Raw genomic sequence first — 13,147 nt, forward strand, 5'->3', positions numbered from 1 at the left:
ACCTTCCCAGGCTTTATCGTGTTCCATTTCTTGTTTCTTTTTGCTCTCTTGGCACCTTGGGGCTTTCTCACAGAGACACTGTGTAAGAGAAATGCACCAGTTTCCACATCTGTGTGCCTCCCAATCTGTCTCAAAGGCCTGAGGACGGGGATAGTGCCTGGTTCATCTCTGCACTGCCAGGGCCTCTGCACCAGGGTCATCCCTAATAGATGCTGAGTGAAGAGAGGAAAGATGGGAGCAGATGCTTGTTAGTGTGGAAACAGTCTTGGAAGCAGGAGGAGAAAGGCAAGGGTATCCTGAGCAGTGGCTCGTCCCCACTCCCCTGCTCTGGTCTGGTGTTCCTGGAGCTAAGAAGCCCTTCCTTGCACATTCATTGGCAAATCTGCCCCAAGTGTCACTAACGACGGGGCAGCATCTCAGGCTCGCTCAGTCAGCAAGTGTGTAAAGATACACTTGGCCTCTGCCAACACTTTGTACTTCAGTCATTGCCTTATTACAGCCTAGAACCAGTGGTGATAACAGGATGGGAAAGTCAACTGACGGTTTTACAACTAGCACATGTGTGGGGCCGAAGTTTGTGGTCCAAGGACTCTGCTAACAATTTATCAGCCAAACCATAACCTCCTGGGCCCTGATCCTCCAATGGCCCTTCTGTGCATCTCATAGCTTGTAGCCCCTCCTTTGACAGTGGGGAGGACTGGGGCCGGGAGAAGGAAGCTACCCAAGGTCACACACACCCAGCCCCTTGCCCCTGGTGCCACCCTGGCCCTGTTCTGTGATTGCTGTCCAATAATTAACTGTGCGTTTGGATAAAGACATAGACCCCTCAGGCCCACCCATGAGGGGCAGGAAGGGACAGATCCATTGCAGAGCCTTTGATCCAGGAGGACAGATTCTAATGATCTGGTGACATAATCCTATCACATTTTTTGACTTTTTATTATGAACCAGTTTAAGTATACACAGAAATAAATATAACGACCTCTCTGTGCCCATCAGCAGCCAGCTTAAGTAGTTCTTGACACCTGCTGTTTTGGGTAGTATAACTTGGAATCATCTCTACCCCCTAGGAATCTAGAAGAGACACACACTACAACCAGAATAGTCTTTAAATTGCAAACTGGATCCTTTCAACTTGCGTCCTTCTTCCTCAAAACTCTAGTGGGATTCTGTGCCGTAGGAAGGAAGGCAAAGCAGAGCTCCATTCGCCCCAGACAGCCCATCTCTGCACTTTGAAGTGAGAGGAAAAGTTTGCTTCTCTCTTGTTTAAGCCACTTTTATTTTGGGTTCTCTCTAATTTCAGGAGTCCATAAAAAGCTACATACTGGAGTCAGTAGAGGAGCTTAAAAACAAAATCAAGAGCAGCTCTGGTGGCCCAGCGGTTTAGCACCACCTTCAGCCCAGGGCATGATCCTGGAGACCTGGGATTGAGTCCCATTTCCGGCTCCCTACATGGAGCCTGCTTCTCCCTCTGCCTGTGTCTCTGCCTCTCTGTGTGTGTGTGTGTCTCTCATGAATAAATAAATAAAATCTTTAAAAAAACCCAAATGACAATGAGGAAAATTAGACAACCTTGTACAACACCAAAGGATTCTGACTGGGGATCAGAAGTGTTGCTCAGGCATTGATGCTGTAAAGAGCTGTCCAGGTGATGCTACTACCATGTAGTCACAGTTGAGAACCACTGTTTAATGATCTGTGTCTGAACTATTTCTTTCTTTTTTTTTTTTTTTAAGATTTTATTTATTTGGGATCCCTGGGTGACTCAGTGGTTCAGCACCTGCCTTTGGCCCAGGGCATGATCCTGGAGTCTCGGAATCGAGTCTCACATCGGGCTCCTGACATGGAGCCTGCTTCTCCCTCTGCCTGTGTCTTGGCCTCTCTCTCTCTCTCTATGTCTATCATGAATAAATAAATAAAATCTTTAAAAAACAGATTTTATTTATTTATTCATGAGAGACACACAGAGAGAGGCAGAGACACAGGCAGAGGGAGAAGCAGGCTCTCTGCGGGGAACCCGATGCAGGATCCCAGGATCCCGGGATCATGACCTGAGACAAAGGCAGACGCTCAACCACTGAGCCACCCAGGTGCCCCTGTGTCTGAACTAGTTCTAACTGACACAGACTTCAGCTGAAAAGTAATCTCCCGAGAGGTCCCAGGTGGGAGGAACTCAGGGTCCCTCCTCTGTTCTTCCACAGAGCTTGGAGCTACTCTCTACCAGAGGTGTATGGTAGTTTATGCCAGCAGTGTGGTCGGGTCAAGCTCAGAGGAACTCCAGGGTAGGACCACGTTAGGTTTATCCCCAGGGCCTGGCCCAGGGGTCAGAGATCTTACTTGGGCCTCCAGAACAGTCTGGCCCCTTCCCCACACCTCCAGCCTCTTCCAGAGCTATTTGCCCCTTCACCTCTCTTGTCTGTCTTCTCTCAGTTCCTTGAATGCACTTGACCTCTCTCCCATCTCAAGGCCTATGCTATGCCTATGCCTGTCCTTGTTACCTGCAACTTTCACCTGCTTCTTCATTACCCCTTGCTTGTCCTTCACACTCTACCCTTGCTGTATGAAGCCTGGTCTTGGCACTAGCAGCACTGGCATCACTGAGTAACTTGTTAGAAATGCAGAATATAAGGCATTTATAGTTAACAGGGATTAATGAGCTCCCCAGGATATGGACTATGCTATGACGGGCAGTCTCCCCAGGATATGGACTATGCTATGACGGGCAGTTCTGACTCAAAAATATGATCGGGGTGGAGGCAGAAGAAGGTCCCTTTTCAGAACAGAGGAATGCTGGGTGAGCAAAAGAAACAACGTCCGCTGTAATTGTGGCATCTGTACAGTGGAAGGCTGTTGACCACTAGGCCTGCTCCAGCTAGACCAGAGCCCATGAACTCGAATGACTACAAGGGCTATAAATGAGTGAGCCAATGTATTTGTTTTCCATTTGTTAGCTATTATAAATTATCACAAACTTAATGGCTTAAAACAATACTAGCTTATCTTACAGTTCTGTGGGCTCTGAAATGTGTGTCACTGGACTAAAATGGAGATGTTGGCAGAGCTGTGTTCCCTCTGGAGACACTGTGGGAATATTGTTCCCTTGCCTTTTCCAGCTGCTTGCATGCTTTGGCTCACGGCTGCATGACTCCACCCTCTGCCTCTATCACATCTCCTCTGATGCTAACATCCCCATCCCTCTTCGATAAGGATCCTTGTGATTCCATTGCACCCACCCCTCTCATCCGGGATAATCTCCCTACCTCATGATCCTTAACGACAGATGCCCTGCGCTGCCCCATGTTCTACTTCCACGTCCCTGTGATTTGTGTGCTTGTGCGAGAGCCGGGATTTAGCTTGAACTCTGGCCACACACCTCCTGTGGGTCCTTGGGCAAGTCCCTCTCCCTTTTTGGCTCTCAGTTTACTCAACTATAACCTGAGGTGCAGAGGGAGGGTAGGAGGAAGGAAGGCAGGCAGGTGGAAGGGAAATGGAATTAGTGGTCAGTACTCAGGGCTGGTTGTTTGGTTTGACAACATTCAGACTTTGGTCGTGTTCACACAATGTGAACTTCACAGAGTATAGAGGTTCACTCAGGAGAAAAGGACAGGGAGGCAAAGGGTTTATTCTCGTTTGCTTTTAGATGCACTTTTATTTTTAAGTTTTCATTCCCTGCAGCTCCCTCACTATCTTGACCCAGTTTCCATCTCCAGTTCAAAGGCAGAGAGCAGGGGCACCTGTCGGGCTTGTGGAGAATAAATGCCCAGTGCAGCTTGCATGTCTTTTTGTTCGGAATCTGTCTCATCTGTTCATTGTCTCAGAGCCAGGAATCTTCTCTAGTAACTTCCTAGACATATAAGGCCCCAAAATGCTGAAGGATAGAAATAGCTTCTCTTCTCCCACCAGGCCAGTGTAAACACATCCCTGGGTGACATTCCTTGCTGACAATGACCTGGCTGTGGCTTGTGTTATCTCACTATTTCCCCTCCAATCCTTTTAGTCCAAACACTCACAGTGGCTCCAGGCCCAACATCCGTTATAGAGGCCTGGATCTTTTTTTGCCAATTAGGAAGCTGAATCAAAAACATTCCTGAACAATAGTCAACTCTCCGCAAAGATAATTTATGCCTTTTACCCTGAACCATGGCACATGTGTCCTTGTCTCCAAACTATAAATGTCAAGCATTGTGGAAGGTTTTTGCTTTTTAATTTTTTGGATGCTTTTACAAATGCCTTTCAATGGGACGACTTTGGTGAGTTCTGATGACAGCCACAGCTTATGAAATGTCAAGGGTGGGCATGCTGAATGGACTCTATAGATAGAGACAAAGCATTCGCTGGATTAGTGCCTTTCTGAAAACCATCCATGGTAGTCATAGAATCCCCAAAGAGCAGATAGGTCGGTCCTCCCCAAATATAGTTGTATACCAAGAGCATGTGGAGAACTTAAAAAAAAATTCCTGGGTCTCAACCAACACCTAAAAACTTAAAATCTCTGAAGGTAAGACCTAGAGAGATTGTGAGGTTGGTTTTTTTTTTGGTTTTAGGATTTTTGGGGGGATACTTTTTAGGCAATTCTGATGCACATCTAAGTCTGGAAGCAACCTGTCTTCTTCAGTCCTTATTTAGTGCTCCCTTGTACAGGGTTTTGCCAAATAGTTGTCTATCTCCTCTTGTATTCCTCTGGTGATGGGGGGGGGGGTGCGGTTCACTGCCTTTCTTTTTTTTTTTTTCTTTTTGGTTCACTGCCTTTCAAAGCAGCCCCTCCTATCCTTCCTTAGCTGGTTCTACTTTGTCAAGAAGTTTTTTTTAAAAAAAAGATTTTATTTATTATTTATTAATGAGAGACACAGACAGAGAAGCAGAGACAGACACAGACTGAGGGAGAAGCAGGTTCCCTGCAAGGAGCCTGATGTGGGACTTGATCCCAGGACCCCGGGATCACAACCTGAGCCAAAGGCAGATGCTCAACCACAAACCACCCAGGCGCCCGTCAGGAAGTTCTTCCTCTGCTCCCTGTAACTGCCCCTCACTCCACAGATGCCTGTTTTTGTCCTTTGGAGATCTGGAGGGTGCAAACTTGTCCCGTGGGTTCTAAGGAATGGACACACCAGTTCTTTCTCGGCTGTTCTTCGCAGGACACAGCCTTCAACCTCTCCCTATGGGGCCACTTCCTGTCTGCCACTGGCCTCCTCTCACCTGCCACAGCTTTCTTAGCAGCATGAAAATTGATACTCCTCTTGTTGTGGACTCACTGCTTCTGTCAATGAGGCTGTTAATAATTGACTGAATTATTATTAAGTCAGTCCATCATGGAGTGCCAAGTGCCCAAAGGGTACGGGGTTGGCCATGTGCTGTGGGGGGAGGCGGAAGGGCTCTGCAAGGGATTACACCATTGCTGGGGGAGCCGGAGGAAGCCATGAACATAGCCGTGGCAAGACGCGAGATATGCTGCTTTGAGCGAAGAACTACATTTTGCGTCCAAGGATGTAAACATCCTAAGGGGGACATGGGAACAAAAGATTCCAAAGAGATGTAGCTTAAGGAAACAATAATGTGAATCAGTCAGGTTCAAGCAGGAAGACAGGAATACTCAATATGTGCAGAAGCAGGGATTTGAAACTACTGATTCAGATGATGACCGAATGGCTGGCTGGAAGGGCTGGAAGGAGAGCCAGACCTCCAGGACAGAGTCCCAGCACCAGATGGATGTGGCCCACCAGTGTCATTACTGTGTGAGGCCACCTCTGGAGCTGGTTAGCTGCAGACACAGCCCTGCAGCCATGATTCAAAGAGCAGGTGGTCCGAGTCTAGGGGTGGCACCCACAGCTGCCACCCCGTATCCAGGAAGCTGGAGAAGGGACCAGGAAGGCTAATGAAGAAAATCCTCAAACCTGCCATCATGTCAGCGATGCCCTCGAAGGGGCAGGACAGTACCCTCCCCCTTCCACATTTGGCAGGGGTGTCGCTAAATCAGAAGCACCTAGTTACCACAGAACTCTAGCTGCAAACAAGGGTGGGAAACAGCTCTTAGGTTCCCACCACCCTCTCCAACCAGAGGGAAGGCGCAGTGGAGGCCGAGCGAGTCAGAGATGTGCATTCAGGCTTTATGGCAACAAGATGGTCACAAGTGTCCATGGACTGTCTACCCTACCACAGAATTCTGTGCCACTTGGGAGAGGCCAGTGTTGCCTTTTAGTTAACATGACATGAGAAAAGGTTCACAATAAGTCATAATAAGTAAAAAGACAGGAAGAATGATAGAAAAGGAAAAAAAGCAGGCAGCAGAACAGAGGTCACCATATAATTTCTTTTGTATTAAATGAATTTTTGAAAAAAAAAAAAAAAGTTAAAAATACCTGCAAGATAAATGGCAACTTTTGGGTGAAAGGATTGAAACTGGTTTTTCCCCCCAGAGGTCAAAAATGTAATTTCGTAATGATATAAGGTCAATATGTAAGTCCTAATGATCATAAACATATTATGTACCTAATACATGAAGCAAGGAATGACGGAATGCAAAGAAGTAGCTCTGCACAATCCTTACGGATTTTAACAGTCTTCTCAGAAATTGACAGAAAAACTGTCAATGGAAGGTATTCCTTAAAATTCTTGCAATCAAAAAAAAAAAATCTTGCAATCTTTTCCGTGTTTTCCAAGTTTTCTAGGTCGTGCATATATTCTTTTTGTCCTAGGCCCCAGAAAATACATTTTTAAAAAGCACACAAAGAACATCTCAGAGGTACGGGGCAGGGCAGGGGGTAGAGCGGCGGGGGGCGGGGGACCGAGAGAGGGGCGGCACCGAGGGGTCCCGACGGGCTGCAGCCTACCTGTGGCGGCGAGGGCCTGCCCCGGGGTCTCTCCGCTCCCCCCGAGCGCCTGGGGGCCGCAGCCCGCGCGGGGAGTCTCCGCGGGGGGGGCCCGGGAGCGAGGAGGGGGGCCCTGTCCCCACCGCCAGCGGGAGGAGCGGCCTCGGGCGAGCAGCGAGCAGCGGCGGAGCGGAGCGCACCGGGGCCAACCAGCCAGCGGCCGCAGGTAGCCAGCGCGCTCCCCTCGGGCCCCACGCCGCGCCCCGCCCGCCGTGGAGGGGGGACCCCAAGGCGCGCACTGTGGGACCCCCTGGACGCTACCACCCCTGCGCCTGCACCCGGGTCGCCGGGGGTGTTGCTGTGGGGCTCGCAGGACGCAGATCCGGGCAAACCTTCCCCCCTTAGCTCAACCTCACTGGCTCCCGCGCATCCAGCCCGATCTGGCGAGAGCCGCCCCCCACCCCCACCCCACTGTAGCTGGAGGCCGAGGCACGCGTCCCCTCCCCGCAGAAAGGGTGTAACCTTGCTAACAGCCAGTGTTACTGCAGGTCACTTATTAATTCGCCTCATTGGAGGGGCCGCTTTTGCCGTTGGTGCCACTCGTACAGGGTGGTCCAGAGCTCTGGTGCTTGGCCGTGGTGGGCACTAGTGCTGGGAACCGGAAGAAATCGCCCACAGTCAGGAGGAAACAAAACTAGGACTGTGGGAATCCAGGCTGAGGCTCCTGTTCTTACTTGCTGTGTGTTCTCGGTGAGTCCCTGACCTCTCTCTCTGATCCCACTCTTCTTCCAGAATGGGGGTCATGATCATCTGTCCAAATCACCCCAGGGTTTACTGGGAGTCTCCTGGACTTAGGTGCTAAGAAAATGGCCTGCAAACTGTCAAGCGAGGTATGCTGCAAGCAGTGATCTTCCAAATGCAAGTGAAGGCTCCAACCATGGACCCCATTTAAGCCCCTAGAAGAGGAACAGCCTTTGCTTTTAGCATGAAAGATTTGCCAGCCTTGGTCTATGACTGTGTCTCTGTTTAGCCCCTCCACCCCCACCTCCCCATGGATTGGTTACCTCCACTTAGCCTCCCCTGGGACCCTTCCCGGCCTCAGACCCAGACTTCAGACAAAGCTGCTTCTGTCCCAGCATGGGACAGAGCACTGAGCAGAATGGAACTTGCATGCACCCCTGACAGGTCTGCTGGCTCAACTATCCTCCAAGGGAGGGCTTTCTTGGGGCAGCACTGCTCTGTATGAAGCTGAGGCACCTGGCTGGGCTTTGCTTTCCAGGATGCCCCGTGGCAGAGGGTTGGGGTGGAGAAGCCAGGTGCAATTCCTCTTGGCTGCTGGATGGGTCAAGACTCAAGTGAGACAGAGAAGGTGGAGGGCTTGATATGGCTGAAGAGTAACTGTTTCAATGAATCTAGGAATTTCATACACCTATGTATGAAATTCATACATGAATTTGTATTTATACATATGTATGAAATGCATTTCATTGAATACATTTTATATACTGTTTAAATGTTATAGCTGTTGTTTTTAATAAAGTCTGCATGTTTCAGAGTTTTAGTCAAGAATAAACAGGCCTTTCTTTCCAGCGGCTCTGAGACTTGCTACCCTCCTGAGAAGCTGAGACCTGTGCCCCGGGGGGCCAGGCTAGGCTGGTTCCTGAGGGTGCTTCTGGCTCTGATGTGCCGGGGCGGAGGGCTGCCAAGCTTTTTAAGTGCACAGCCCCATTCAATGTAGCCCCATGAGGCCTTTCACATAAGAGGAAACTGAGGCACGGGGATGAAGTGAAGCAAGCCCTTGTCTCAGAGAACAACTCTGTCTCTCAGCCCCTTTGGTTTCTTCCCCATTGTTAGGTCAAATTATGAACAGTGTTTGTGGAAATGTTGATGCGTATCACTGAGCAACTAGCTGTGGAGCAGCTGCTCTGTGGCAGGCTTACTTTGAGGCATCAGGGACACAGCAGTGAATGAACCAGGAAAAAAAAATGCCTGACCTCTCAGAGTTGATGTGTTACTGGGGTGAGGCAGACAATAAACACATAAGTACACATAAGTGTGTAAATATACTATTTGGTGTCGCAGGTGGGGAGAGATAAAGCCTGGGGGAGACAGGGCGCTGACAGTGAGAAAGGTGGCAGTTTTATAAATTTTATAAAGGGCAATCAGGGAAGGCCTTGCTGAGCAGGTGACATTTGATCCAAGACCCAGAAGAGGTGAGAGAGTGAGCTGGAGGATAGATGGGACATGAGGGCGTTGGACCAGAGGGTTCCGTAGGGCCTTTATACCCTTGACAATCCATGTTTTTAGAGGTGGCACCCTTTATGCTGGCATCTTGGAACGTCTGAGCTGGTGGGCCTTTGCGTGACCACCTGGCCATCTCTCACCTGTTCCCTCTGCTTCGTCCCGTCCCCCTGCAGAGTCGAGAGCATGCTGCGCTTCCTGGCGCCCCTGGCGCCCCGGTTGCTTTGCCTCCGCGGCAGGACCGCCCCCTACTCTTCCGCAGCAGCCCTTCCAAGCCCCATCCTGAACCCGGACATCCGCTACAACCAGCTGTTCATCAACAATGAGTGGCAAGACGCAGCCAGCAAGAAGACCTTCCCGACAGTCAACCCCACCACGGGAGAGGTCATTGGCCATGTGGCTGAAGGGGACCGGGCTGACGTGGACCGGGCAGTGAAAGCAGCCCGCGAGGCCTTCCGCCTGGGGTCTCCGTGGCGCCGGATGGATGCCTCAGAGCGGGGCCGCCTGCTGAACCGCCTGGCCGACCTCGTGGAGCGGGATCGCGTCTACCTGGCCTCACTGGAGACTTTGGACAACGGGAAGCCTTTCCAGGAGTCCTACGCCTTGGACCTGGATGAGGTCATCAAGGTGTACCGGTACTTTGCTGGCTGGGCCGACAAGTGGCACGGCAAGACCATCCCCATGGATGGCGAGCACTTCTGCTTCACCCGGCATGAGCCGGTTGGTGTCTGTGGCCAGATAATCCCCTGGAACTTCCCCTTGGTCATGCAGGGCTGGAAGCTCGCCCCGGCGCTCGCCACCGGCAACACCGTGGTCATGAAAGTGGCAGAGCAGACCCCCCTTTCCGCCCTGTACCTGGCCTCCCTCATCAAAGAGGCGGGCTTTCCCCCGGGGGTGGTCAACGTCGTCACCGGCTACGGCCCCACGGCGGGTGCAGCCATTGCCCGGCACATGGATATCGACAAAGTTGCCTTCACCGGCTCTACGGAGGTGGGCCACCTGATCCAGAAGGCGGCCGGCGACTCCAACCTGAAGAGGGTCACCCTGGAGCTGGGTGGGAAGAGCCCCAGCGTCGTGTTGGCCGACGCTGACATGGAGCACGCCGTGGCGCAGTGCCACGAAGCCCTGTTCTTCAACATGGGCCAGTGCTGCTGTGCCGGCTCCCGGACCTTCGTCCAAGAATCCATCTATGATGAATTTCTGGAGCGAACCGTGGAGAAGGCTAAGCAGAGAAGAGTCGGGAACCCCTTTGAGCTGGACACCCAGCAGGGGCCCCAGGTGGACAAGGAGCAGTTTGAACGAATCCTGAACTACATCCGGCTCGGCCAGAAGGAGGGGGCCAAACTGCTGTGCGGCGGGGAGCGTTTTGGGGATCGCGGTTTTTTCATCAAGCCCACGGTCTTTGGTGATGTGCAGGATGACATGAAGATCGCCAGAGAGGAGATCTTCGGGCCCGTGCAGCCCTTATTTAAATTCAAGAAGATAGAGGAGGTGATCGAGAGGGCCAACAACACCAGGTACGGCTTGGCTGCTGCCGTGTTCACCCAGGACCTGGACAAGGCCATGTACTTCACGCAGGCGCTCCAGGCTGGCACGGTGTGGGTAAACACCTACAACATTGTCACCTGCCACACGCCCTTCGGAGGGTTTAAGGAATCTGGCAATGGGCGGGAGCTGGGGGAGGATGGGCTTAAGGCTTACACGGAGGTGAAGACAGTTACTATCAAGATTCCGCAAAAGAACTCGTAAGAGAGGCTACCACAGGGACCACCCCCTCCAGTCCACAGGTTCCATGATCACCTAGACCATGGCTGCCAAATAGTTTTTTTTGCCTCAGGCCCCACTTTATTTGCTCCATATGAACTCTAATAGGGAAGCTCAACAAATAAAACAATTAAAATGAGAATTGCTCTTGGTAAAGCAGGGCCGGGGACCAGACCTGGAGTCCTATCCAATAGCTCCTCAGCCCCAGCCACCTTGGTGGCCCGGAGTTATTTCCATGAAATCTTGGGAGTGTCTGGAAAATAGATGTAAAACTACTGACCTGGGCAGTGGCTTTTAGTTCTTGCTTCTGATCCGAGGACTTCCCAATGGATTAACCTAATGGCTTAGTAGATGGACTCAGTTCAGATGTAGGATTTGAAAGCATTAGGAGTGTCAAACTAGGTGGGTGCCAAATCTTGGCCCCATTTTTCAATGACTTAACCTAAAAAATCAAGAATGCTTTTCCTTTTTCGTAAGTACCAGTTGCTGGCTATTTTGCTTGCTTACCCTTCATTTTGCTGCTGATTTTCTTTAATTTGAGGGAGAAGTGAGCAAAGAATGCATTTATATAAACCATTCCTTTAAAATAAATAACCCAAGTGTCCATCAGCTAGTGAGTGGATAAATAAAATGTTTCCATGGAATATTCCTTGTGCCATTCAGCCATAAAAAAAGGAATGAAGTACTGACATTCATTATAGAATGGATGAACCTTGAAACCATTAGGCGGAATGAAAGAAGCCAGACATACATACAAGGCCACATATTGTATGATTCCATTTACATGAAATGTCCAGGATAGACAAATCCAGAGACAAAAAAGTATATGAGTGATTGCCAGGTGTTGCGGGAGGAGGGAATGGGGAGTAATTGCTAATGGGTATAGGATTTCTTTTTGGGAAGTTTCGAAGGGTTCTGAAAATGGATAGTAGTGATGGTCGCACAACTTTGTGAATATACTAAAAAGTACTGAATTGCACAGTGATTCACATAAAAGGATGATTTTTATGATATGTGAATTAATTTCAATTAAAAATCAAATAAAAGATATTCATATGTTGTTTGCCAATCTAGTCCATTGGGTGCCAATATTCTCTTCTAACTGAAAATTTTAGAGTTGAGGTAATAGAAGGGACACAAGTAGTCATGTAGTCAACCCCCAGCCAGGTGCAAAAGTTCCCTCCCCAATATTTCTAGTTGCATTTTCGTTTTCCCTTGGCTGGGTGACAAAGTGCAGTCTGAAGGCCCACTGGTTCCTGGTTCCTGGTTCCTGCCTAGAACAAGTCCATTTGGGTCCCCATTTTAGGGTTGCACACTCTCCCCCAGCCCCTACCCAAGCACACTACCCCTCAAGCAGAGCCCTGCATCACAGCCATTCTGACATGCTAGGGGTTTCCAGAATTTTATTTATTTTTATTTTTTAAAGATTTGAGAGAGAGAGAGAGAGAGAGAGAGAGAGCATGCATGAGTACTTGTGCATGTGAGGGAGGGGGGGAGGTGGGCAGAGGGAGAGAGAGAAGTAGTCTCCCTCTGGAGCACAGAGCCTGACACCTGTTGATCCCAGGACCCTGAGATCACGACCTGAGCCAAAATCAAGAGTTGGATGGTCAACTGACTGAGGCACCCAGGAGCCCTGGTTTCCAGAATTTTAAACTTCAGAGTTGAGTGTATTTGTTGTTAGTCTTCCAACTTCATTCCCTATCGGAAGGGAGTGAATCCAAGCCAGCCAGACCACGGTCCACAACAATGTCGATCCTCTCTCTCCTTGTCTTCCATCTTTCTAGACCACGTTGCTCATTATACTTCTTGGTTCCCTCGAGTAGACCCAGTCATGGGAATGCGCAGCCCTGGTCATCTCTTTAATGTCCAGTTATCTCACTGAGGCATCGGGATGACTTTGTTCTGTGTCTTTAGGAGTGGGCCCGACCCTGCTTCCTGTGAACTCAGGGTCTGTTCAGGTCCCTAGTCTCCCCTTCCTAGGGCCTCCTTTCTGCACCATTTGTCTAAGCCTGGGGTGACCCTGACTGTCCCCCAAAGCGCACCTTTTATCTTTTTCTCTGGAGGCTGTTGGCACATTTGCGTAGTGAGCAACAGCCTGGGAAGATGGGAGGAAGAAGGAAACAGGGGTTTCCCACCACTAACAAGCAACATCGTCATCTGCTTCTTGGTACTTCCAAACCAAGAGGAACTGTTAGAGGGTGTCCCAGTGTGTGGGGGTTCCTTCTAGGTCCTTCACTTCATCTCTGAAATTCTGAGCTTGACCAGTCAGGTCAGATTCCTAGTCAGCTGAGCCCCAAGGCCCCTCTGTCCTTCTTCGTTGCTGTCACTGCAGGAGG

The 13,147-nt window shown here is 50.1% G+C and overlaps 1 protein-coding gene across 3 annotated transcripts; it reads left to right on the forward strand.

Annotated features, from left to right (window-relative positions):
* The first annotated feature begins 6,936 nt into the window (after positions 1-6,936).
* Positions 6,937-11,880, forward strand: ALDH1B1 (aldehyde dehydrogenase 1 family member B1). Of its 3 annotated transcripts, XM_077912610.1 has the most exons (3): positions 6,975-7,032; positions 7,599-7,696; positions 9,224-11,880. In XM_077912610.1, exon 3 carries the CDS (start codon positions 9,234-9,236, stop codon positions 10,794-10,796), a length of 1,563 nt encoding a protein of 520 aa, XP_077768736.1. In that variant the 5' UTR covers positions 6,975-7,032; positions 7,599-7,696; positions 9,224-9,233; the 3' UTR covers positions 10,797-11,880. The 3 variants fall into 3 exon arrangements, with proteins under 3 accessions (XP_077768737.1, XP_077768736.1, XP_077768735.1); XM_077912611.1 differs by lacking the exon at positions 7,599-7,696 and having other exon boundaries at positions 6,937-7,032; XM_077912609.1 differs by lacking the exons at positions 6,975-7,032; positions 7,599-7,696 and adding an exon at positions 7,129-7,556.
* Positions 11,881-13,147: the final 1,267 nt, after the last annotated feature.

The sequence above is a fragment of the Canis aureus genome, chromosome 10 (assembly GCF_053574225.1).
Source record: "Canis aureus isolate CA01 chromosome 10, VMU_Caureus_v.1.0, whole genome shotgun sequence".
In the NCBI taxonomy this organism is placed as follows: domain Eukaryota; kingdom Metazoa; phylum Chordata; class Mammalia; order Carnivora; family Canidae; genus Canis; species Canis aureus.

What these genes read in the sequence shown, in the direction of transcription:
- ALDH1B1 (XM_077912611.1), top strand. Translation starts at nt 9,234, where the DNA reads ATGCTGCGCTTCCTGGCGCCCCTGGCGCCCCGGTTGCTTTGCCTCCGC.